The sequence below is a fragment of the Portunus trituberculatus genome, chromosome 44 (genome assembly GCF_017591435.1).
Source record: "Portunus trituberculatus isolate SZX2019 chromosome 44, ASM1759143v1, whole genome shotgun sequence".
Taxonomy (NCBI): domain Eukaryota; kingdom Metazoa; phylum Arthropoda; class Malacostraca; order Decapoda; family Portunidae; genus Portunus; species Portunus trituberculatus.
Genome location: NC_059298.1, coordinates 14,271,090 through 14,291,054, shown reverse-complemented (window position 1 = coordinate 14,291,054; position 19,965 = coordinate 14,271,090). Strand labels below are relative to the sequence as shown.

Here is a 19,965-nt window from a genome sequence, read left to right as displayed (position 1 = left end):
GAGAGAGAGAGAGAGAGAGAGAGAATTTTTTTTTTTTTTTTTTTTAGTTTATGGACTTCACATATCACTTATCAGTGAACATCAAGAACTTAAGCAAAGACTACTGACTGAGAACTGAACCTACGTGTCTCTCTATCCTCTCCCAACAGTGATCATATCCCCTTGTCAGTTGAAACATTGTGCTGCCAACAGGTAGTGCATCAAAAACACTTTTCTGATGATATATTTTATTGAGTGTAAGTGTACATACACTTACCTCTTTTAGAGAGGCAAGAAGACTTTCTGAGGAAGATGTGATGTTACATACACTTAATGGACGTTTTGGCTAAAAAATAAAATAAATAAACAAAAAATTATATATATATATATATATATATATATATATATATATATATATATATATATATATATATATATATATATAATAACTTTGATTACAAAGTCTGAAATACCAGTTTCACTTGTGTATCCTTTGAAAAATTCTGATACTGTATACACATTTGAGGGTGTAGGCTGGATATCATGGTTTTCTGCATTGCTCTAGTATGCAAGAACATCACCATCCCATGAGCTATATCTGGCTAACTTTTAAGCTTTTCACTCAATAACAAATTCATAAATAGTTCCAGTATTGTATACACCCGACAGGTTAAAAAAAATAACTTGTGTTGTACACATTAACAAACTTGAACATTAAAATTACAAAGGCTCTCCTAATAGTAGTAGTAGTATGGTTTCATGTCAGTGTATGTCTAATGGGATTGTGTTTATTGTACCTGAAACAAGAGCAAGTCACACTCCATAAATGAAGAGGAAGACAGCTGAAAATACCAGAATACCAAATCAGAAATATAAACCTGAGACCAACACAAAAGATAGATAAATAACAATGCAAATAAAGTCTGAGCATTTCTTTTGCAGACAACAGTAAAAGCCAAAACAGATAGATAACCTGACAAGAAGTATCCTCTCAAGCAGAGCAAAATGAAAGATCTTCCCCCCTCAATAAAGGTCATTTCATAAGAAGAAAACAAGATAAATATCATGAGCTACCATTGAACTTCTGCACTGGCACTCTGAGTAAATCATGAAAACTATAGCAAATAAATAAATACACAGAAGTTAGAGCAACAAGGTGAATTAGAGCAACAAGATGAATTAACAAGTAGTGTTTACGTTGTAAGTGTTGTGTAAACTCCAAACAATGAATATGCAACTTTTATCTTTGGTTCTCACACTGATTATGAGAGAGAGAGAGAGAGAGAGAGAGAGAGAGAGAGAGAGAGAGAGAGAGAGAGAGAGAGAGAGAGAGAGAGAGAGAGAGAGAGAGAGAGAGAGAGAGAGAGAGAGAGAGAGAGAGAGAGAGAGAGAGAGAGTGCTCTGCTACCTGTACGTATATCTACAAACATTTACAGCTGCAGCCTACACGTCATTAACAAACTCCTGAAGCCATACATTCATTTTTTGGTATAGAAAAATAGTAAAATTTACTTTGCATTGATTGAGTAGCAATGTGATCCATATTGAAAATTTTAAATATAATAAGATTTAATAGTACCACAAGCTTCTGCAAAACCCCTTTTTCATCTCTGCCCATGTATTCTTTAGGCTACTGATAATCACAAGGGTGCCCTACGAGTACCTTTCATTCTTTTCAGTCATACAAGAGGTTTCATGCCCAAAGCTAAATATTACTAGTATCCCATAGGTGGAGCACTCAAGAGTATCTATGTGTATATGTATGTGTATACATAGGTATGTATGTATATTTATGCAGTGTGTGTGTGTGTGTGTGTGTGTGTGTGTGTGTGTGTGTGTGTGTGTGTGTGTGTGTGTGTGTGTGTGTGTGTGTGTGTGTGTGTGTGTGTGTGTGTGTGTGTGTGTGTGTGTGTGTGTGTGTGTGTGTGTGTGTGTGTGTGTGTGTGCATACACATATATACACATACACACACAAATCTACACTAACAAACTGTGAGTATGAGCATGTGTGTAAATGCATTAGCATATATACATGCATAGGTACTTTGGGTATATGTAAAGATCACTGAATACAAAAACACAGCTTTCACACAGGATACTTCAATACTTAAGTGCAAAGGTGTAAAAGGAGGAAAAAAGTTTATGTAGATAATAAATAAAGACTGCAGGAATGCCCTGACCAGCATAGTTTATCAGAAGCAAGTTGCCTTAAAATATGTACTTATAACAATTTGTGCACTATGAGGCACAATAGTCCATCCCATTCTTCCCTTATACTTGGGTACTGATAATATGTGGAATGACTTAAGGAAACTTGTTCGACACCTGTCTTTTACTTATCAGCTCTAATTAAATTGATTCCTAGAATATTCTCACAAGTAACCTGTATCTTCAAAAACAGAATATGCTGTGAACCTGGAGAATACATAGCTATGTATGAATGTGTGAATGTGCATGTGCATGTGCACCTGTGTACATGTATATACGAGCAATTGTCATAAATAGTATCCACCAACATCAGAGCAAGTGTCATTCATGTATATACTAATGATGACCAAAGCTTTCAAAGAATAGGTATTTTTTTTTAGAATAATATCAAAAGCTTTTTTATGTAAAAAAATTAATTAACTTTAACTAATAACCATTAATTCAATCACATATTTCTTAATACTATGAAAGGAAAAATATACTTTCAAGAAGGCTATATTCATATGCTTTTCTTGAAGACTATCACTTTCATAAAAACATCTATATTAAAAAATAGGTAATGCAAAAACCTTTTAAGGTAAACAAATATTTTATGACTATGTGCATTAGTTAATGATGTAAGATGAATAGTGCTTTTGACATGTAGCAATGATATATCATAAATTTCAAATCTGAGGAAAATTTATAATGCTTATATTGAAAAGAGGGCAATTGTAAAAGGCAACATAAAGAGTGCACAATCAGCTACGTTGTGAGGTAGTGGTGAAGAGCAACTTGCTGATCTTGGGATAATTGACTAATACAGGCTTGGAACATTTCTGGGTTAGCTTGCAACTGACGTACAATGTTGAGCATTCTCTTAGTTACTTCTGCATCTTTCTCAACTGCTTCTCTCTTGAAAGCCTGGAAAAACACAAAAGAATGAAAAATGTGATCAACTCTATAATATAAATATAAAACTATAAAAAAGAAGAGTGATCTGAAATTGCACCAATAACAACAGTATACTGCCAGAAATGACCCAGTCAATAACATTTTGACTTTATCCAGTTTAATGTATGAGTGTACCCATTATCTCTTGTTATCCCTATTCAAGGATATACAAGTCTAGTCTAAGTCCCAAAGTATACCTGAAACATGCTTATTTATTTCCACCTATCATACCCATTCATAAATGCCTAACCCTTAATTTAAGGCTTCCTAATGACTCAACACTTACAACCTGATTACTGAGTTTGTTTCATTCATCTACCATTCTACTTGATGATCAATTCCTTCCAATCTCCTTCTTGAATAAATGTCAATGCAGATTAGTCCTCCCAAAAGCCTCCAACAACTGAGGCTAAATGTGTTACTGAATGCTAAAATTACAAGTCATAACTTACCTCTGAAAAGATAACCATTAGGCGTGGCAAATTAGCATTATTTGGGCCCAACACCAAGGGGTGATTATTATCAATCAGATCGCACAGATAACCATACACATGAGGAGCCTCATCTGTGTCCTCCCAAACAGGAAGCCATGACAGCCACAATGGAATAACCTGTTGACAATAAAATCCAGTAAATGATCAATGACTTAATAATCAAAGCACATTTTTTGCCGATATATGAGCATTGCTCTTTTTCTGCCCAGCTTAAGGTGGAGAGAGAGAAGCTTTCTACTGTCCTGACCTGCTAATACTAATAGTGGCATAATTGAACTGTCAAAGAAAAAAACCTAAATATCTAGAAAATGTTTCTTATCCATGGAGACAAATGAAATTAAAGAATAGGTCTCCAAGAATGGAATATGTTACCAATTTTACACAAAATAAAAAATGCATGCTTTCATCATTCACCGACTCTGCTGAAAAACACATACCTCATCCACATTAACAGCAGATGCATTGTATTTCAAGATTTTTGTGACTGCAGCAATAGCATTTTCTGTTGGGTTGAGATTGACTTCATTACGAGAATCTGCATCTTGGATCACTTGGACCAGACGTGGAATTGCTTGAGCACACACTTGGGCGAAGGCTGGACCTGCAAACTGGCCAAGCACTCCACAACCATAAGCAGCTGCTTGACGAACTTCTCCTTGTTTGTCCGCCAGGAATGCAAGCATTGCCTGAAAATTGAAGTATTAAAAAGATGTAGTGGAAAAAATATCAAGACAACAGTATTTCAATTAGTGTATCTGCCAATCTGCCATAGCTGAATCTTCAGGGACCCATGACAAATAAATTCATTACATAACCCAGTTCACGATATTATGCAAATCATTCATTCACTTGTGAGAAATTATAAGTTATCTATCACCCTTAACCCTTAAAGTACTGGGGGTTGATTTACTTTCCGTCTGTTACAACAGGGAAAAATCACACCTGTCAAAAATGCTAAAAATATTTTTTTCTTATAAAACATATTTCTTTGTGTTATTCTGAGTACAACGATGTAATTTTTAACATGTTATGACCTCTGAGAGCAAAGTTATTGCATAAAAAAAAAATTCATGGCAGAACCCGCCGCTAATAAATACCCCCCAAGGTTCGATAACACCGCGCTCTCTCTTTCTCTTTCTCCCCCCCACTCTCTCCTTTTGGGCATTTGAATTTGATGTAAAAGCAAGAACTTTTGCACTTTCATGTCAAGAAAATGTGAACTCAGATATATGAAATGATGTGCAAAACAGGAAAGGAAAAAGAAACCACATATTACAAGTATTGTGGATTTCTATAATAATTGGAATCTGCCAACTCTTATTAGCAATGGGATTCACATGACCTGGCCGACAAGCACAGACCTGTAGAGGCAACCATGGGTGACACACCAGCGCACTGCTCGAGGGGAATAGGCTACGTGAGGTTTATGAACGTCGCTATGAGGGTTGGTCTCTGTCTCTCCAGAATCACTACTGGAGTCTTCACTTTCTTCTGTCTCAATAAAAAAATCACTGTCTTCATTTTTATCACTCCTCAATGTCACTACCGAATAACACTGACATAAAATCACTCGGAGTACCGTTTCCTCCCTCCGATTCACGGGGATTGCCAGATGTCGCCTCAAAATGGGAAAAGATGACCTATTGTGAGGGAACATATGTCTCAAGGCTCAAGCAGGCGAGTGAGAAAACATGCCAGATATCTCCACTTGCCCCAGGACCAATAGTGAGGGGGAGAGATTCAAACGTTTAGCGCGGAAAAATCATGATTACATGTACGATCCCTGCCTCTCCACATGCAACGCTACAATCGTACATATATGATCACTGTACTTTAAGGGCTAAGTAGGTATTTAAATACAGATCTTAAAATAAAAAATTTCTCTACTCACTTGGAGGAAATGCTCTGTGTATTTATCACAAGCTGGACCACCATACTCAATGACATCATCAAATATACACAGGCCCCACTGATGGTCAGGCCATGGTCGATTAGACCCCAGGAGTTTGGTTATGTGAGGGAGAATAATGTCAAAATATGGAAAGAAGAGCTGACCATAAGCAGCAAAGAGTGCATGAGTGATGTCAGCCACTTTACTCAGCACATAGACATCTTCATCGTCTTCATCCAATAGCTGCTCCTCGACCACCTGATGAACATAACAAAACAATAAGAAAACTAAATAGAAAAATCAATTTACATGTTATTCATTGTATACAGTTTCACACCTGGTTTGTTCCGCACATTCATTGAGTCACTATGTTGATGAAAACAAAAGTTCAAGTAAATTTTTAACATTTCAGTAAAACAGTTAGATCTGGTAGCACAAAATTTAACCTTTCCATGTTATATATATAGCAAAGCACATTTTTAGAAACATTTCGTGGACAATTCTGTACCCTATCCTCAAGTTATTATAAATTACATTTCATGAACTTATTCTCCAGAATAATTCTTTGACATCTGATAACAGGTAACCAAATTACAGGTTGATGTCTCCACAAAGGGACACACACATACCCACCAACTTCATCAATATCTCAAACATACCCCAGATTATAATTAAATTTAAATTCCTAAGCCTCTACAAACATATTTCCCTTTATCTGTTAAGTGGGATTTGTAAGCATATTTGAGTTTTTTAGATCATGTCTAACACCAGAGCTAGTATAACCCTGCAACACCATAACAGAATTATTCTCTTTCCTATAAATGCATGTAATATCATTAACTTAAAGGTATAACACTAACTTTAAATCTCACCTCATCATAATCCTCATCCTTGCGTTGCTCTTGTCTTTTGACAGCCCTCTCAAAATGTTCCTTGAGTGACTTGTCTAGAATTCTTATCAGCTCATTGATCTGTTCATTACTAAGGCAACCCATCCCTAAAACTTCAATACACTTGGCCATGGCATACATGTGTTCTGATAAGACTTCACTCTCAGGTTCTGTTTCTATTGCCTTGAGCAGTTCTGGGCACATATACTGCCACATTTCAGCTAAATACTGAGGACCCTTAATCTTGGCACACTCCAACAGAAATGGAAGAGATTCAGCTGCTGCTGTCCGAACTCCATCATGGAAATAAAATTTGAGCATGGGAACCATCAATTTGACAACCTGCAAAGGATGGAAGGTCTTACTACTGCAAAATGCTCAGCAATAACACTTGCAGCTGAAATAGAACAATGAAGAAAACCAAATTTGAAATCTATGTTGTATCATTATCTAACACAAGTTACTGGAAACTTTCCTAACTGCCACAAGTCACTCACAGCAGTCAAATGCCTCACAAGAGGACAGCTGTAAAACACAACTGGGATGACAAGAATCTCTCAAACTAAAGATGGTAATCAGAAGACACTAAGGCTTACTTGTTCTGTGTAGTCAGCAAAACCATCCTTTAATTCCCTTGCATAGCACACAAGCATCTGACACGCTGTAGCTTTTTCTTCCAGTCCAGCAGTGCGAATGCCAAAATTTTGTTGCTCTCCAATGGACACAAACTGCCAGTCATCATCTCCATCAACAGCACTCATGTCTTCATTGTCTAAAAGAGCCACCTGTAAAAAAAGGTCAACATTTAATTTCATCAACAAAAATACACAATGAATGCAATCAATCATTACAGGCAGCAATGGATTTAGACCAAGAAGAGCATAGCACTGAGAGAAAATATTAGACTAAATGCAAACTGTCTTCTGAAATAAATTTTTGTAATTTTTGTTATAATTTTTGTATTTCCTGCTTTTTTCCAGCTTATGCTCTTGACCATTTCGGACTAGATAGTTCTATTCCTCCACACAGTCTTATTGTTGTGAGACATACAGATGAATGGTGAGCTCTAACTAATGTAAAAATTAAAGGATTTTTAAACTGTACTGCAGGAACAGATGTGGGCTATGTACCTCTGGTTTAAGAGATGCAGTCTTCAACACTGGTCCCATCACGAGAGGTAAGTAAGGCTCAAAGCGCTTTCCCATAATTTTGCATATTCGAGCCCAAGCAGAGATAAGATATGAGACTTGGGGATCATCGTCAGCCATCTCGTCTTGATTAGTTTGAGCATTAAGCAAGAGGTCCATCATCTTGCCTGCATCTGTCAAGAACTGAACACACAACATTAGTAGCTATTCACAAATCTGATGATGGAAAATTCTACAACATAACAGAAAAGCCTACACTATTTATACCAGATAACTGTTCTTAGTATCAAGATAACAAACAAATGTGCTCATTTATTCCTGTTCTTGCAAATTTCTATTTTCCCTTCACAATCAATTTATTTTTTCATGGAATGATGTATTTCAAAATCAGACTTAAATGTGACAAACTAAGTTCAGTATAGTGCAATGTCAAATTGTACTTCCCTCATGGTTAAAACTTACTTTTTCTGCTCCTACAGCAAGACCTATTAAAGACACGCATTCAATGGTTTTTCCTCGAAGTAGCCTCAATTCTGCTGAGTTGGCATTTTCTATGATGTACATGAGGCAAGGAATAAAGCGATCATAGTACTCAACAAACTTTTCTTCAGCTGTGTCAGCCACCGAGGCAATAGTAGTCACAACCTGCTCTAGGACCAGCTTTGTTCCACATTCCATTAACTGAAATGAAGGTGGTTTATTTTACAAAGTGATACACTACCTAAGTGTATACATGGCATAAAGTGAAATATGGCAATTCAGTTTATTGCAGATAATATACTTTTGGCATCCAAGACAATGTTAAAAATGAGACAATGCTGGAGAAAATGAAGAAGGTTGGGTGACTAACATCACATCACCCTTGGATAGAACACTGAAGATGGTGAAATAAAAGATGGACACCATATCTCATTATAAAAAGGAGTCATTACAATTTCTTAATTGAAATGTATAATTTACTTACCTCCTTGAACTTTGCAGCAAGAATACTTTCAAGCTTTGCAATAATGGTTGGAAGGTAGTTGGTGAGGATGTTCTTTGGGCAAACCTCAGAGAAGTTGACCAGAGCTGCTCCAGCATGAGCCTGGTGGAGGGGAAAGTGAAGTGATTCATGAGATGCTTTTAAAAGCCTTTCACTTTCTCAGACTAAAATTCAATAAAAGTTAATAAGATATATACTAAAGAACTACATGATACATAACTAAGCAGATAGAAATCAATAAAGTATTACTTAATGACAGCAGAGTTATAAATTATAAGTAGTTATTCACTCTTCCTCATCGTTCCTAGTTACATTGGCAAAAAATCTGCAAGTTTCCAATGTTGGTTTTCCATATTTGTACCTTTCCTTCCTATATCTTTAAACTTCTGGTTACAGAATATCCTCCGTTACATCAAACTTCAGCACCACATGATTGTTTTCTGAATTGTGTGTGAATGTGTCTGCTAGTATGCACATAGTTCTACAACACCAACATGAAGATGTACAAACCTGCACTCTTGGATTAACCCCATCATCCATTACAAGTAGCAGACCTGGGACAACACTTTCATGGAACTTCTTCTGAAACACAGGGGCAAAATCTGTTGCCATCTGACCAATGGCATTGCAGGCAGCATAACGGACTCTTGGATGAGGGTCTTGCAAGAATCCTATAACTGCTTCAACAATCTGTTAATAGAAAATTTTTTTTTTAATTCCTGAAGGCTCATAATCATACCTATTATTATTACATGTATTTCTATGTTGGTTCCTATGTCCTAAAATCAACATTATCTCCCTCTGTAAATATGTTTGTATAATGTTGGGCATACTCACTTGGGGCAGCATGACTTCCATCTGCTTGTGGCAACCCTCTCCAACAGCTGATATGGCCATCAAAGCAGCATGACGACATTTCCAGTTGTCACTCTGTAGCATCTGTGACAGTGTCGCATTGATGTGAGGTAGCACAGTCTTGCCTCCCAAGCCACATGCAAGGCGATCTAGAGAGGATTCAGCTACTACAGAGTTACTGTCGTTATCTTCTTCAGCTTGTTCATCACTGACACTCCAGTCCTGTAATTAAGGATATTTCTTTTCATGTACAAGAGCAATGAGTCATAAATTGGTTATATTTTCATTGTTACTTTACACTATTCCTAAATGTTACATCTACATTACCAAACAATTTTATAGTAGTGATAAAAATTTCCTAGAGATACAGCATATCTCCTACACTCAAAAATCTATGGTCAATATTCCAACATGGTTCTAGCTAACACAACTACATCCATGAGGATGCTCCACTGAGGGTTTCAGGATACAGAATTGCTGCATATAATTACCTCTTCATCTTCAAGGTCAGTCATCATATTTAGCATCAAAGGTATAAGAGAGTTCATATACTTGGCACCAGCCTTCCGCACCATTGCAGGGGCTGTTTCAGCAAGTGTCACTACCACTTCAAGTAAAAGATGTTTCCAGGAGTCTCCAACATTTGGATCCTGCAGTGCCTGAAACAGAAAAAAACGTCAGTCCAAAATAATAACATCAAGCCAAAAAACATTTCAGCTCTCAGCTAGCATACCCACATATTTAATCAATATTTCATCAAATTGGATACAGAAAAAAAATTGATACTGAGAAGTGGCAGTTTAGCAAAGTTGGCTGATTGAGCAGAGCAAAAAAAAATATTAAAATGACCTAGACAAGTTGGAGAGAATGGAAGTAGAGTAATTGAAGATAATAACTGATGATTGGATCTGATGTAAGAGGCCATGAGGCTTGTGATGGAATGACAATATGAAGGTAGTATTAGATACAAGAATACTGTTTGCATGGTACTCCAGTGGCTTGACAAATAGAGCTTCAAAAGAATTCTATATGTAACAGCATGTCAAATTCTTACCTTAATTGCTAGTTGCAGAATTGTTTCAACTTGTGGTCGGAGGAATTTTGGACAACTTTCTGCTAAATCTACCAGGCATTTCAAAAGTGCATCATCATCACCAGCTTCAATACTTGCTGCAATGATCTGAAATAGAGAGAACAAATTACAGTGATTAGTAACTGGAGACATTACAATTTTCAGTTCATACCCTAAGCCACCAGATATCTGTGGCATTGCTCTTCTTGTAGAAAACAAAATGTAAACAATTTTAAATCTCTAAATTTACAAACAATTTTCAATAAACTGTTCAGCATGATAACTGTAAGTCCTTCCCTATGTTTACCTCAGCCTCAAATGGATATTTTCAACTTTTCTTGAATCAGATTTATAGATTGCCACAACACAAACATCTCCAATTTAAAATCTATAATTAAATACAAATCCATAAAATAGGCCTACTCATATCCCACTACTGACTGCATTCATGAATTATCACATCTCACTGTTACTTTGATAGGGAGGTATATTATAACTAAGATTACATAATCATCAACCATTAACAGATGGAAGAAGTTAACTTGAGCAGCTAACCCTAATATACTGTGGGAATAAGGTTGTATGAAAAAGAACTATTACCTTCACTAAATTATAAAATGGGTATAATAAGTGAATTGGCTCTATAGTTCTTTGTTTCCTTAATCATTCTAAAGGACTTAATATCATGTTCTTTGTAGTCCACTTACAGCAGCTGGCAAATACAAATAACTGAAGTTACATTTACATTGATATTTTCAATGGAAAAAATATCAACCAGAAATAAACAATTACCTGCAGAAATGGAGTCAAGAGATCAGCAAAGTTTCTTTGTATGTTAGGTTCATTGTCATGTAGGAGAATGAAAGCAGCTGTGGCTTTCACTGCAAGAGCTTGAACAGGTGGGTTTGCAGAGTCTGCGAGTGATGACGTCAACATGGCTTTGATCATTCCAAGATGTTGCTGTTGTTGATTTCCAAAAACTCCTGGGACCAAGCTGTTGACAAAGACACATTAATAATGGCTTACATTATGACATTAATGGAACTTTCTTTGTATTTTATCATAACTTTTATACTCTTGAAACATGCCAGAGACTTATTCTGTCTTAGCCATATTCAACAACCCAATCTGTACCTCTTGATTCTGCAAGTAAGAAATCTTGATAGACAATGTCAACTTATCATTCTCTTCATACTTATCTAGCTTAGCTGTTGATAACAACTTTTCTCTTAAACACACACACACACACACACACACACACACACATTGCTGAAAAGAAAAAAATGCGTGATCATAACAGGTTTGAGGGAGGAAACTAACAGGAACTGGCAAGATAGGAGGGATAAGGAAAATGACAGGATTAAGTTTTTACTGAATAAGATCTCCGAGGAGGAAGAATGCCTATATGCTGAGGTAGAGGAGTGTGAGACTAGGAGCTTTTGAAGAAGGCAAGAGTAGACCATTAAAATTGAAATTAAAGTCTGAGATGGCAGCCGAGGCCTTGCTGAGGAGAGCCTGGAAATTTAAACACTACGAGGAAACCAAAACAATTTACATAAGAAGAAATATGACACAGGATGAAAGAATGAAAATGAAAGAGCTCGTAACTGAAGTGTGAGAGAAGAATGAGTAAAGAACCGAGGAGGAAAAGACCAAGTTTTTTTGGAGGATGAGAAATGGAAGGCCAAAGAAGTGGTGGATAAAAGACAGAATAGACATTACATTGACTGAAACATGGAAGAAAGAGATTAGGAATAGAATTCAAGTAACTTACATGAATATTGATGGATTTCTGTCTAAGAGGGTGCTAGAATGTATGGATTACCTAAGAAACAATGAACCGGACATAATGTGTGTGGTGGAAACAAAGTTAAGGCCCGAAATAAAGCTAGATTGGTTTGATGTAAAACACTACAAAGTATGGAGAAATGATAGAAAAAATAAAGGAGGTGGTGGTATAATGGTTTTTACTAAGGAAGATCTGATAGTGAAGGAGGTGAACTTTAGTAAGGGAAATGAGGAAGTGATAAGTATGCTTATAACAGATGATAATAGGGACGTTAATATTATAACAGTATACATACCACCCAGAACCAGTGCTTGGAATATGAACAGTATCAAATGGTGATGAGAAATACTCTAGACAGAATGAAGCAGGAACTCATCAGAAAGGATAGAGTGATGATAGTCGGGGACTTTAATTGTAAAGAAATAGTGTGGGAAGACTATGAAGTGGTGAATGGTGGTGAGTGGGCAGAGGAATTGTTAAACGTAGCAACAAATAACTTGATGACACAGTGGGTGAGATCACCAACAAGGTGCAGGGGACAAGATGTTGCAGCAAGGTTGGATTTGGTATTTACCAGGGCATCTCCTAAAGAGGAAATTGAACATGAATGTCCCTTGGGGAAAAGCGACCATGATGTCCTAAGCTTTGAGCTGGATACGAATTAAGCACGAAAAGATTGTGGAGCACAGGGAGGAAAAATTAAATTATGTTAGGGCAAATTATAACCATATAAGAGTTCTTTAATGAAATTGACTGGTCTGTGGTATACCAGGAAGGGATATGCAATTGAAATACGATAAATTTATGGATTTATATAACTCTGCTGTGAAATTTGTGCCATATCACAGAAAGAGGACTTTAAATAATAAACAGTGGTTTAATAGAAATTGTGAAGAAGCAAAAAAGAACAAAGAAAAGGCATGGAAGAAACTTAAGAAAAACAGTGATGTATTATCAAGAGAAGTCTACAAAACAGCAAGGAATAGATATGTTGAAGTAAGGAGAACAGCACAAAAGGAATATGAACAGAGAGTGGTGGAAAACTGTGATAGTGACCCTAAAATGTTTTACAAATTCATAAATGGAAAACTAAATAAAAGGGAGGCAATAGAAAAGGTAAAAATGGGAAGAAGTATATGAGGATGCTAGAGATATAGCTGAAATTTTGAACGACAACTTTTGCAAAGTGTTTACAAAGGAGGAGCATTTTACAGGAGAAAGGCCTACGGAAATAAAGCAAATGCAGGACATCATGGTTACTAAAGAAGATATAAGGAAAATTATAAGCAACTTGGATATTAATAAATCAATGGGGCCTGATGGCATATCTGGGAGGTTGCTAAAAGAATGTAAGGATCAATTGTTGAACCCATATTTGATATTGTGGAAACCTCCATACGAACAGGAATAGTCCCGAAAGAGTGGAAAAGAGCTGACATTGTGCCTATATATAAGAATGGTAGTAGAATGGAACCGTTAAATTACAGACCAGTATCGTTGACTAGTATATTGTGCAAGGTATGTGAAGAAGTAATTAAAGCTAAGTGGAGTGAGTATCTAGAAAGTGAAAACATTCTGAGTGAAAGGCAGTTTGGTTTCAGAAAAGGAAGATCGTGCGTATCCAATTTATTATGTTTTTATTCAAGAGTGACTGACATACTACAACATAGAGAGGGATGGGTGGATGCTATCTACCTGGACTTGAGAAAGGCCTTTGATAAAGTACCACACAATAGACTGATGTGGAAACTAAAGAAGATTGGAGGAGTAAATGATAAACTAGCAAAATGGATGGAAAATTACTTAGTGGGAAGAGAAATGAGAACAGTGGTGAAAGGAAAGAAGTCCGAGTGGAAGAAGGTAACCAGTGGAGTTCCACAAGGGTCAGTGCTTGGTCCCATCATGTTTTTGATTTATGTTAATGATATGCCAGTAGGAATTGACAGTTACATGAATATGTTTGCAGACGATACTAAAATTATGAGGAGAGTAAAGAATGTGGAAGATTGTAACAAGTTACAGGAAGATCTTGATAAAATATATGAGTGGAGTAAAGAGTGGCAGATGGAATTTAATATAAACAAGAGCCATGTTATGAAAATGGGAAGTAGATACAGACCAAACAGGGATTACAGGCTGGGTGATGAGAAAATTGAAGAGACCAATGAGGAGAAAGACTTAGGAGTAACGTGCAAAACACTTTGTCACCGGAGAAACACATTAACAAGATATTTTGGAAAACATATAACATGCTTCAAAATATTGGTCTTGCATTCCACTACCTAGATGAAGGAATGATGAAGAAGATATTATGCACCTTAATAAGACCCCAGTTAGAATATGCAGCTTGTGTCTGGTCACCGCATATGAAGAAAAATGTGAAGAAGGTGGAAAGGGTACAGAGGCTGGCAACAAGGATGGTACCAGGACTCAGGGAGTTAGACTATGAGGAAACTGGGGCTGACCACATTAGAAGAGAGAAGAACAAGAGGAGACATGATAACTATGTATAAATTGGTGAACAAGATTGACATATTGGACAGAGAGTTGATAAAGGTGACCACAAGTAATCATCTCCGAGGACATGGAAAAAAAACTAATAAAAGACATCTTTCTAAATGACGTGAGAAAGTACAGTTTCCCACATCGTAGTATTGATAAGTGGAATAAACTGAGCAGTGATGTCGTTGATGCAATGTGTGTCAATCAGATGAAAGAGAGATATGACAGGTGTGGCCAAGGAGGCAGGACAGAGAGAGCTTAGCTCGGGCCCTGTCATACACAAATAGGTAAATACACACACAAAGAACAAGAGGAAGAAAACATGAATTTTACGAAAGTAATTAAGCAACAAATAGGAGAAAACGAAGAACACAGTCATACAAGTGATCAAAGAAAAGGAAGAGGTAGTGAGAGATACAGTGGACAAAAGAAGTGTATGGTTATATAAGGACTACAAGAGAAAAGAATCCAGTTAAATTTATGAGGGAGGAGGAGGAAAAAGAGGTGGTTAAGCCAATTATCTCAGTGGTCCAAGACAAAGAACAATCTTGAAAAAGAAAGAAGAAATAAACAGATTTGGTAAATACAGTGGGGAACTAAAAGACCACTCAAAGTTAAAAAAGATCACAAGTAGAGGTAGAAGAAATATTAGCGAGGCTGATAAGACAGAATATAACAATATCTGGAGAGAGAGAGAGAGAGAGAGAGAGAGAGAGAGAGAGAGAGAGAGAGAGAGAGAGAGAGAGAGAGAGAGAGAGAGAGAGAGAGAGAGAGAGAGAGAGAGAGAGAGAGAGAGAGAAAGAGATAAGAGAGAGAGAGAGAGAGAGAGAGAGAGAGAGAGAGAGAGAGAGAGAGAGAGAGAGAGAGAGAGAGAGAGAGAGAGAGAGAGAGAGAGAGAGAGAGAGAGAGAGAGAGAGAGAGAGAGAGAGAGAGAGAGAGAGAGAGAGAGAGAGAGATTTTTTTTTTTTTTTTTTGTAATGGCCTATAGTGCCTGTAGGCACACTCATTGAAGCATATGGGATGCACTGTTCACCTTCTGCCCATTAGTAGTGCAGGCAATTTTACTTATAGTGATACCCATATCACCACCCAAAAGCATATTTGGTGTAACCACTTACAACCTGGGTATCATGGTGACATGTAGTTAACTTTAAACCACTCAATAAAATGGCATAGCTTCAAAGCGGTATATGGTGGGATTTGAACCTATGCATGGACATCTACCCTATCCCATGCTTATCACCATATCCACTATGCAACCGCCTCCCTATGTTCGGGAAGGGGAAGGAAAGCATTAAGAGTTATGTATACAAACATAGATGGATATATATCAGGAAAGTTGGAAGAGATTATATATTGGAAAAAGGATCAGACGTGGTATGCATAACAGAAACAAAGTTAAGCAAAGACGTCCAAGTGAATTTTAACCCTTTCAGTGCTCCGGACCATGATCGTGGCTTTGAGGGAAATGCCTCCTGTCCACGATCGTGGTCCCATATTTGATGAGTCACTGAATTAAACCGCGCGCCTCCTGGCTTCTGCTAGTTGGCAGATGACATTCTCCCATCCTCCCTCGAGTCATGGGATGCGCCATCAGTTGCGTGGTAAGAAAAATATAGTCACAATGGCAGTAGAGTATCAGATGCCCCTTTTTTCACAATTATTATTATTTTACGATGTCGCTAGTGGCTTTTTGTGCATTTATTTAAAGAAATAACAAGAGTAATGATCAAATCTTGTTAGAGAGCAGATATGCCAGATATTATTCGTTTATTGGTAGTATATTGTGTATTTCGTATATTACCATACATGGGCATGCGTATCCTCGCTCATGATAGTATGTACATCAAGAAAACACTCTGAAAACGTATTTTATATTATTTGTGTGGGCATAATGTATGCACTGGTGTTAAAAATAATTGCCCTAGCACATTCTGGAGCAGTTCTGAGTAACTGCAGTTCAAATAATGCAGAAAATTCTGTGTAATTTTGTGAAAACACCTGCACAAGTTGCGGCGGAAAATAACCACCCGCTATAATAGCAATACTAAACAACGCACAACATACCACCAGAAAGCCAACTTCCTATCATTACTGCACCACTTTCCAGGGTGAGTAAAGACCTAAATTTTTTACAGTAGATGCATAACACTATTATGCATGAGAATATTGATTCTTTTCAATTTTGCAAACCTTGATTTTTGGGCTGAATTTGCATCTCACAGACATTACCCAAAAACCTATTTGTGCCCTGAAAGGGTTAAAGAGCAGGGATATAATGTTTAGAGGAGAGACAGAAGGGGAAAAGCAGGAGGAGGAGTACATACTGATTACAGCTCGAGAGGATATATACGTGGAGGAGGTACAGTATGGTTTTCAGCCTAACAATTAGGACCAGTAGAAGGGAAAAAAGGAGTATCACAGTAACATATGTGCCATCAAAGCCTTATACATGGATACTTGATGTACACAATGAAATGTAAAATGAAGAGCTAAATTACCTGGACAATATGTTAAGGAAAGACAGAAAAGTGCTACTTGTGATGGATTTAAACAGCAAACATGTTTACTGGCAAGAAATGGATGTAAGTAAACACGCTGAACATTGAGGGGGGAAGAAGTGTTGCAACTGGCAATGACAAACACATTGAACCAATGGGTGAAGGACTCATACAAGGTATAGAGGGGAAGAAGAATCATCTACACTAGATCTGGTATTCACGAGAGAGAGAGAGAGAGAGAGAGAGAGAGAGAGAGAGAGAGAGAGAGAGAGAGAGAGAGAGAGAGAGAGAGAGAGAGAGAGAGAGAGAGAGAGAGAGAGAGAAAAAAAAAAAAAAACTGTCCCACCATCAAATGTCATAGCCCAATGAAAAAAGGTGATCATATAGTCCTAGAAATTGATTTAGAGGATCAGGGAATTTTGAAATGTAATGAAGGACACAAACAAAATAGACGGAACCACGCTAAGTAAAATTTTTGGAGGATTAAGAAGTTGCTTTGGTAGTACTGATTGGAAGAAAATTATATAAAGCAAGACAATTCAAGAGAAGTATGATATACTCCTAGAGAGAACAAACACACATGGTATAATGCTATATGTGCAAAAGCTAAAAAGTGTCAGGATGCAGCTTGGAAAATATTAAGGAAGCAACAAAATGAAGTACAGCATGGACTCAATACTCAAACCTAATTAGTTTCAAATGGCTGTTCGATTATTAAAAAGTTCAACTATTGATACCTATAAATCAGGTAATTTGTTCTAATCTTAAAACCTTAAATTTATAATTTTTATTTAATTTATTTATTAGTTTTTTTACAATTTTGATTCGTTCATAACGTAAGTGAGCGTTGGTGATGGATAACGTAGAAGAGGAGGGGAGAATGGTGGGGAGGAGGAGGGAGGTCGCCACAGGATGAGTCACCATCCATGAAAACGTCTTTGTAAAGTTTCTCCTGGTGTGATTCCTGTGAATCCACTAATAGAATGCTGTGGCTCACTAACACTTGCAGTCTCACCTTATTTTCATCACTAATAAGCCTCTTTGGTGCCATCATAACTTTCTAAATGAAAAACTACTGACAGAACACAGAAGAATGTTGTTTTTCTCAAGACTGCGGCAGGACTAGGGACGCGCACTGGCGTCCGGTATACCGGTATTACTAGTAACACAGTATCAGAACGGTACAGTGGCAGCCGCGAGAAAGGAGATGACAGAGCTTTGTATATGACCAAATGTGGGGCCATTTGAATACCAGATATTTTCATCACTAATAAGTCTTTGGTGTTAATATGAGTTTATAAATGAAAAACTACAAATAGAATGCATGAGAATGTTATTCTGATGACCACGGCAGCACAAGTCACAACTGGCGGAGGAGCAAGGGAGATGCCTGAGACTATCAGGTATTTTTCTAGTATTAACTTGAACTCTTGCGTTCAAGTATTGAAAAGTTTGAGTATTGAGTCTCCACTGTAAACAGGAAGCAGTATAAAGAGGCATGAAAAGAATACATTAGAATAAGCAGGGAGGAGGAGAGAAATTTGGAAAAGAATGTAGTGAAAAGATATGAAGAGGAGCCCAAGCTTTTTTATTAGTATATAAATGGAAAAATGACAGCGACTATCACTAAGCTAATTAAGGGAAATAGGATATATGAAGCAACAGAAGAAATGAGTTAACTTCCAAATGAGAGCTTTAAATCAGTATTTAAAGAAGAGGAAATTTCAAAGAACCAAACAATCAAGTGACAAAAGAAGTTTTAAGAAATGTTGTGGTGCATAAACAGAAAATTAGTAAATTATTAGAAAAGGTGGGTGTAAGAAAGCCAATGGGAACCAGATGGAATGTCAAGATGGACACAGAGAGAATGTAGAGAACAACTGGTGGAACCAATTTTGGATGTGATGAACAGTTCTCTGATGGAAGGGAAGGTATCAAGAGAATGGAAAAGAGCAAATATAATGCCAATATACAAAGGAGGAAAAAAGACTGAGTCCATAAATTATAGACCAGTGTCACTGACTAGTGTTGTGGGAAAGATCTGGGAAACTATAATTAAAGAAAAATGGTTCCAACATCTGGAGGAAAATAAAATCATAAGTAACTCACATTTTGGTTTCAGAAAAGGAAGATCATGCATAACAAATTTACTAAGCTTTTGTACAAGAGTAATAGATGAAGTACAAGGGAGAGATGGATGGGTTGACACAATGTTTTTATATATCTAAAAGGCTTTCGACAGAGTACTGCATAAAATACTCCTATGGAAAATAGAACACATGGAAAGAATACAAGAAAATATCTTTAAACTGGAAGATGGACTACTTAACAGATAGGGAAATGAGGACAATAAAAAGAAGCCCCATCAAATCAGAGAACAGTTACTACTGGTGTACTACAGGGTTCAGTGCTGGCATCAATTATGTTCCAAGAATACATAATAATATACAAGGTTTGAGTAGCTACATAAATATGTCTGTACACGATGCAAAACTTTTGAGAGTAATAAGGAACATTGAGGACTGTATGGAATTGCAGAAGGATATTAACAAGATCTGAGAATGAAGCCAAAGGTGAAAATTAGATTTTAATACCAGAAAATGCCATGTAATGGAAATATGTAAAAGTAATAGAAGACCTATGTGGGAATACAAAATGGGGAGAAGAGATTATAATGAAAAGGAGGAAAGAGAAAGACCTGGAAGTTATTACAAGACACAC

At 36.9% G+C, this 19,965-nt stretch overlaps 1 protein-coding gene across 1 annotated transcript in view; it reads right to left on the bottom strand.

Moving 5' to 3' along the window:
- Positions 1 to 210: 210 nt before the first annotated feature.
- The window catches only part of LOC123518585 (importin-5-like), a 31,819-nt gene continuing 12,064 nt past the window's right edge, over positions 211 to 19,965 (bottom strand). The window contains exons 4-17 of the mRNA XM_045279470.1: positions 11,245 to 11,446; positions 10,435 to 10,560; positions 9,872 to 10,039; positions 9,363 to 9,602; positions 9,036 to 9,215; positions 8,508 to 8,627; positions 8,006 to 8,224; positions 7,526 to 7,726; positions 6,992 to 7,180; positions 6,378 to 6,737; positions 5,506 to 5,763; positions 4,052 to 4,300; positions 3,573 to 3,731; positions 211 to 3,090 (exon numbers count right to left, since the gene is read on the bottom strand). Coding sequence (XP_045135405.1) covers positions 2,932 to 3,090; positions 3,573 to 3,731; positions 4,052 to 4,300; positions 5,506 to 5,763; positions 6,378 to 6,737; positions 6,992 to 7,180; positions 7,526 to 7,726; positions 8,006 to 8,224; positions 8,508 to 8,627; positions 9,036 to 9,215; positions 9,363 to 9,602; positions 9,872 to 10,039; positions 10,435 to 10,560; positions 11,245 to 11,446 — 2,830 coding nt within the window. The 3' untranslated portion in view covers positions 211 to 2,931. The remainder of the gene's footprint in view (positions 3,091 to 3,572; positions 3,732 to 4,051; positions 4,301 to 5,505; positions 5,764 to 6,377; positions 6,738 to 6,991; positions 7,181 to 7,525; positions 7,727 to 8,005; positions 8,225 to 8,507; positions 8,628 to 9,035; positions 9,216 to 9,362; positions 9,603 to 9,871; positions 10,040 to 10,434; positions 10,561 to 11,244; positions 11,447 to 19,965) is intronic.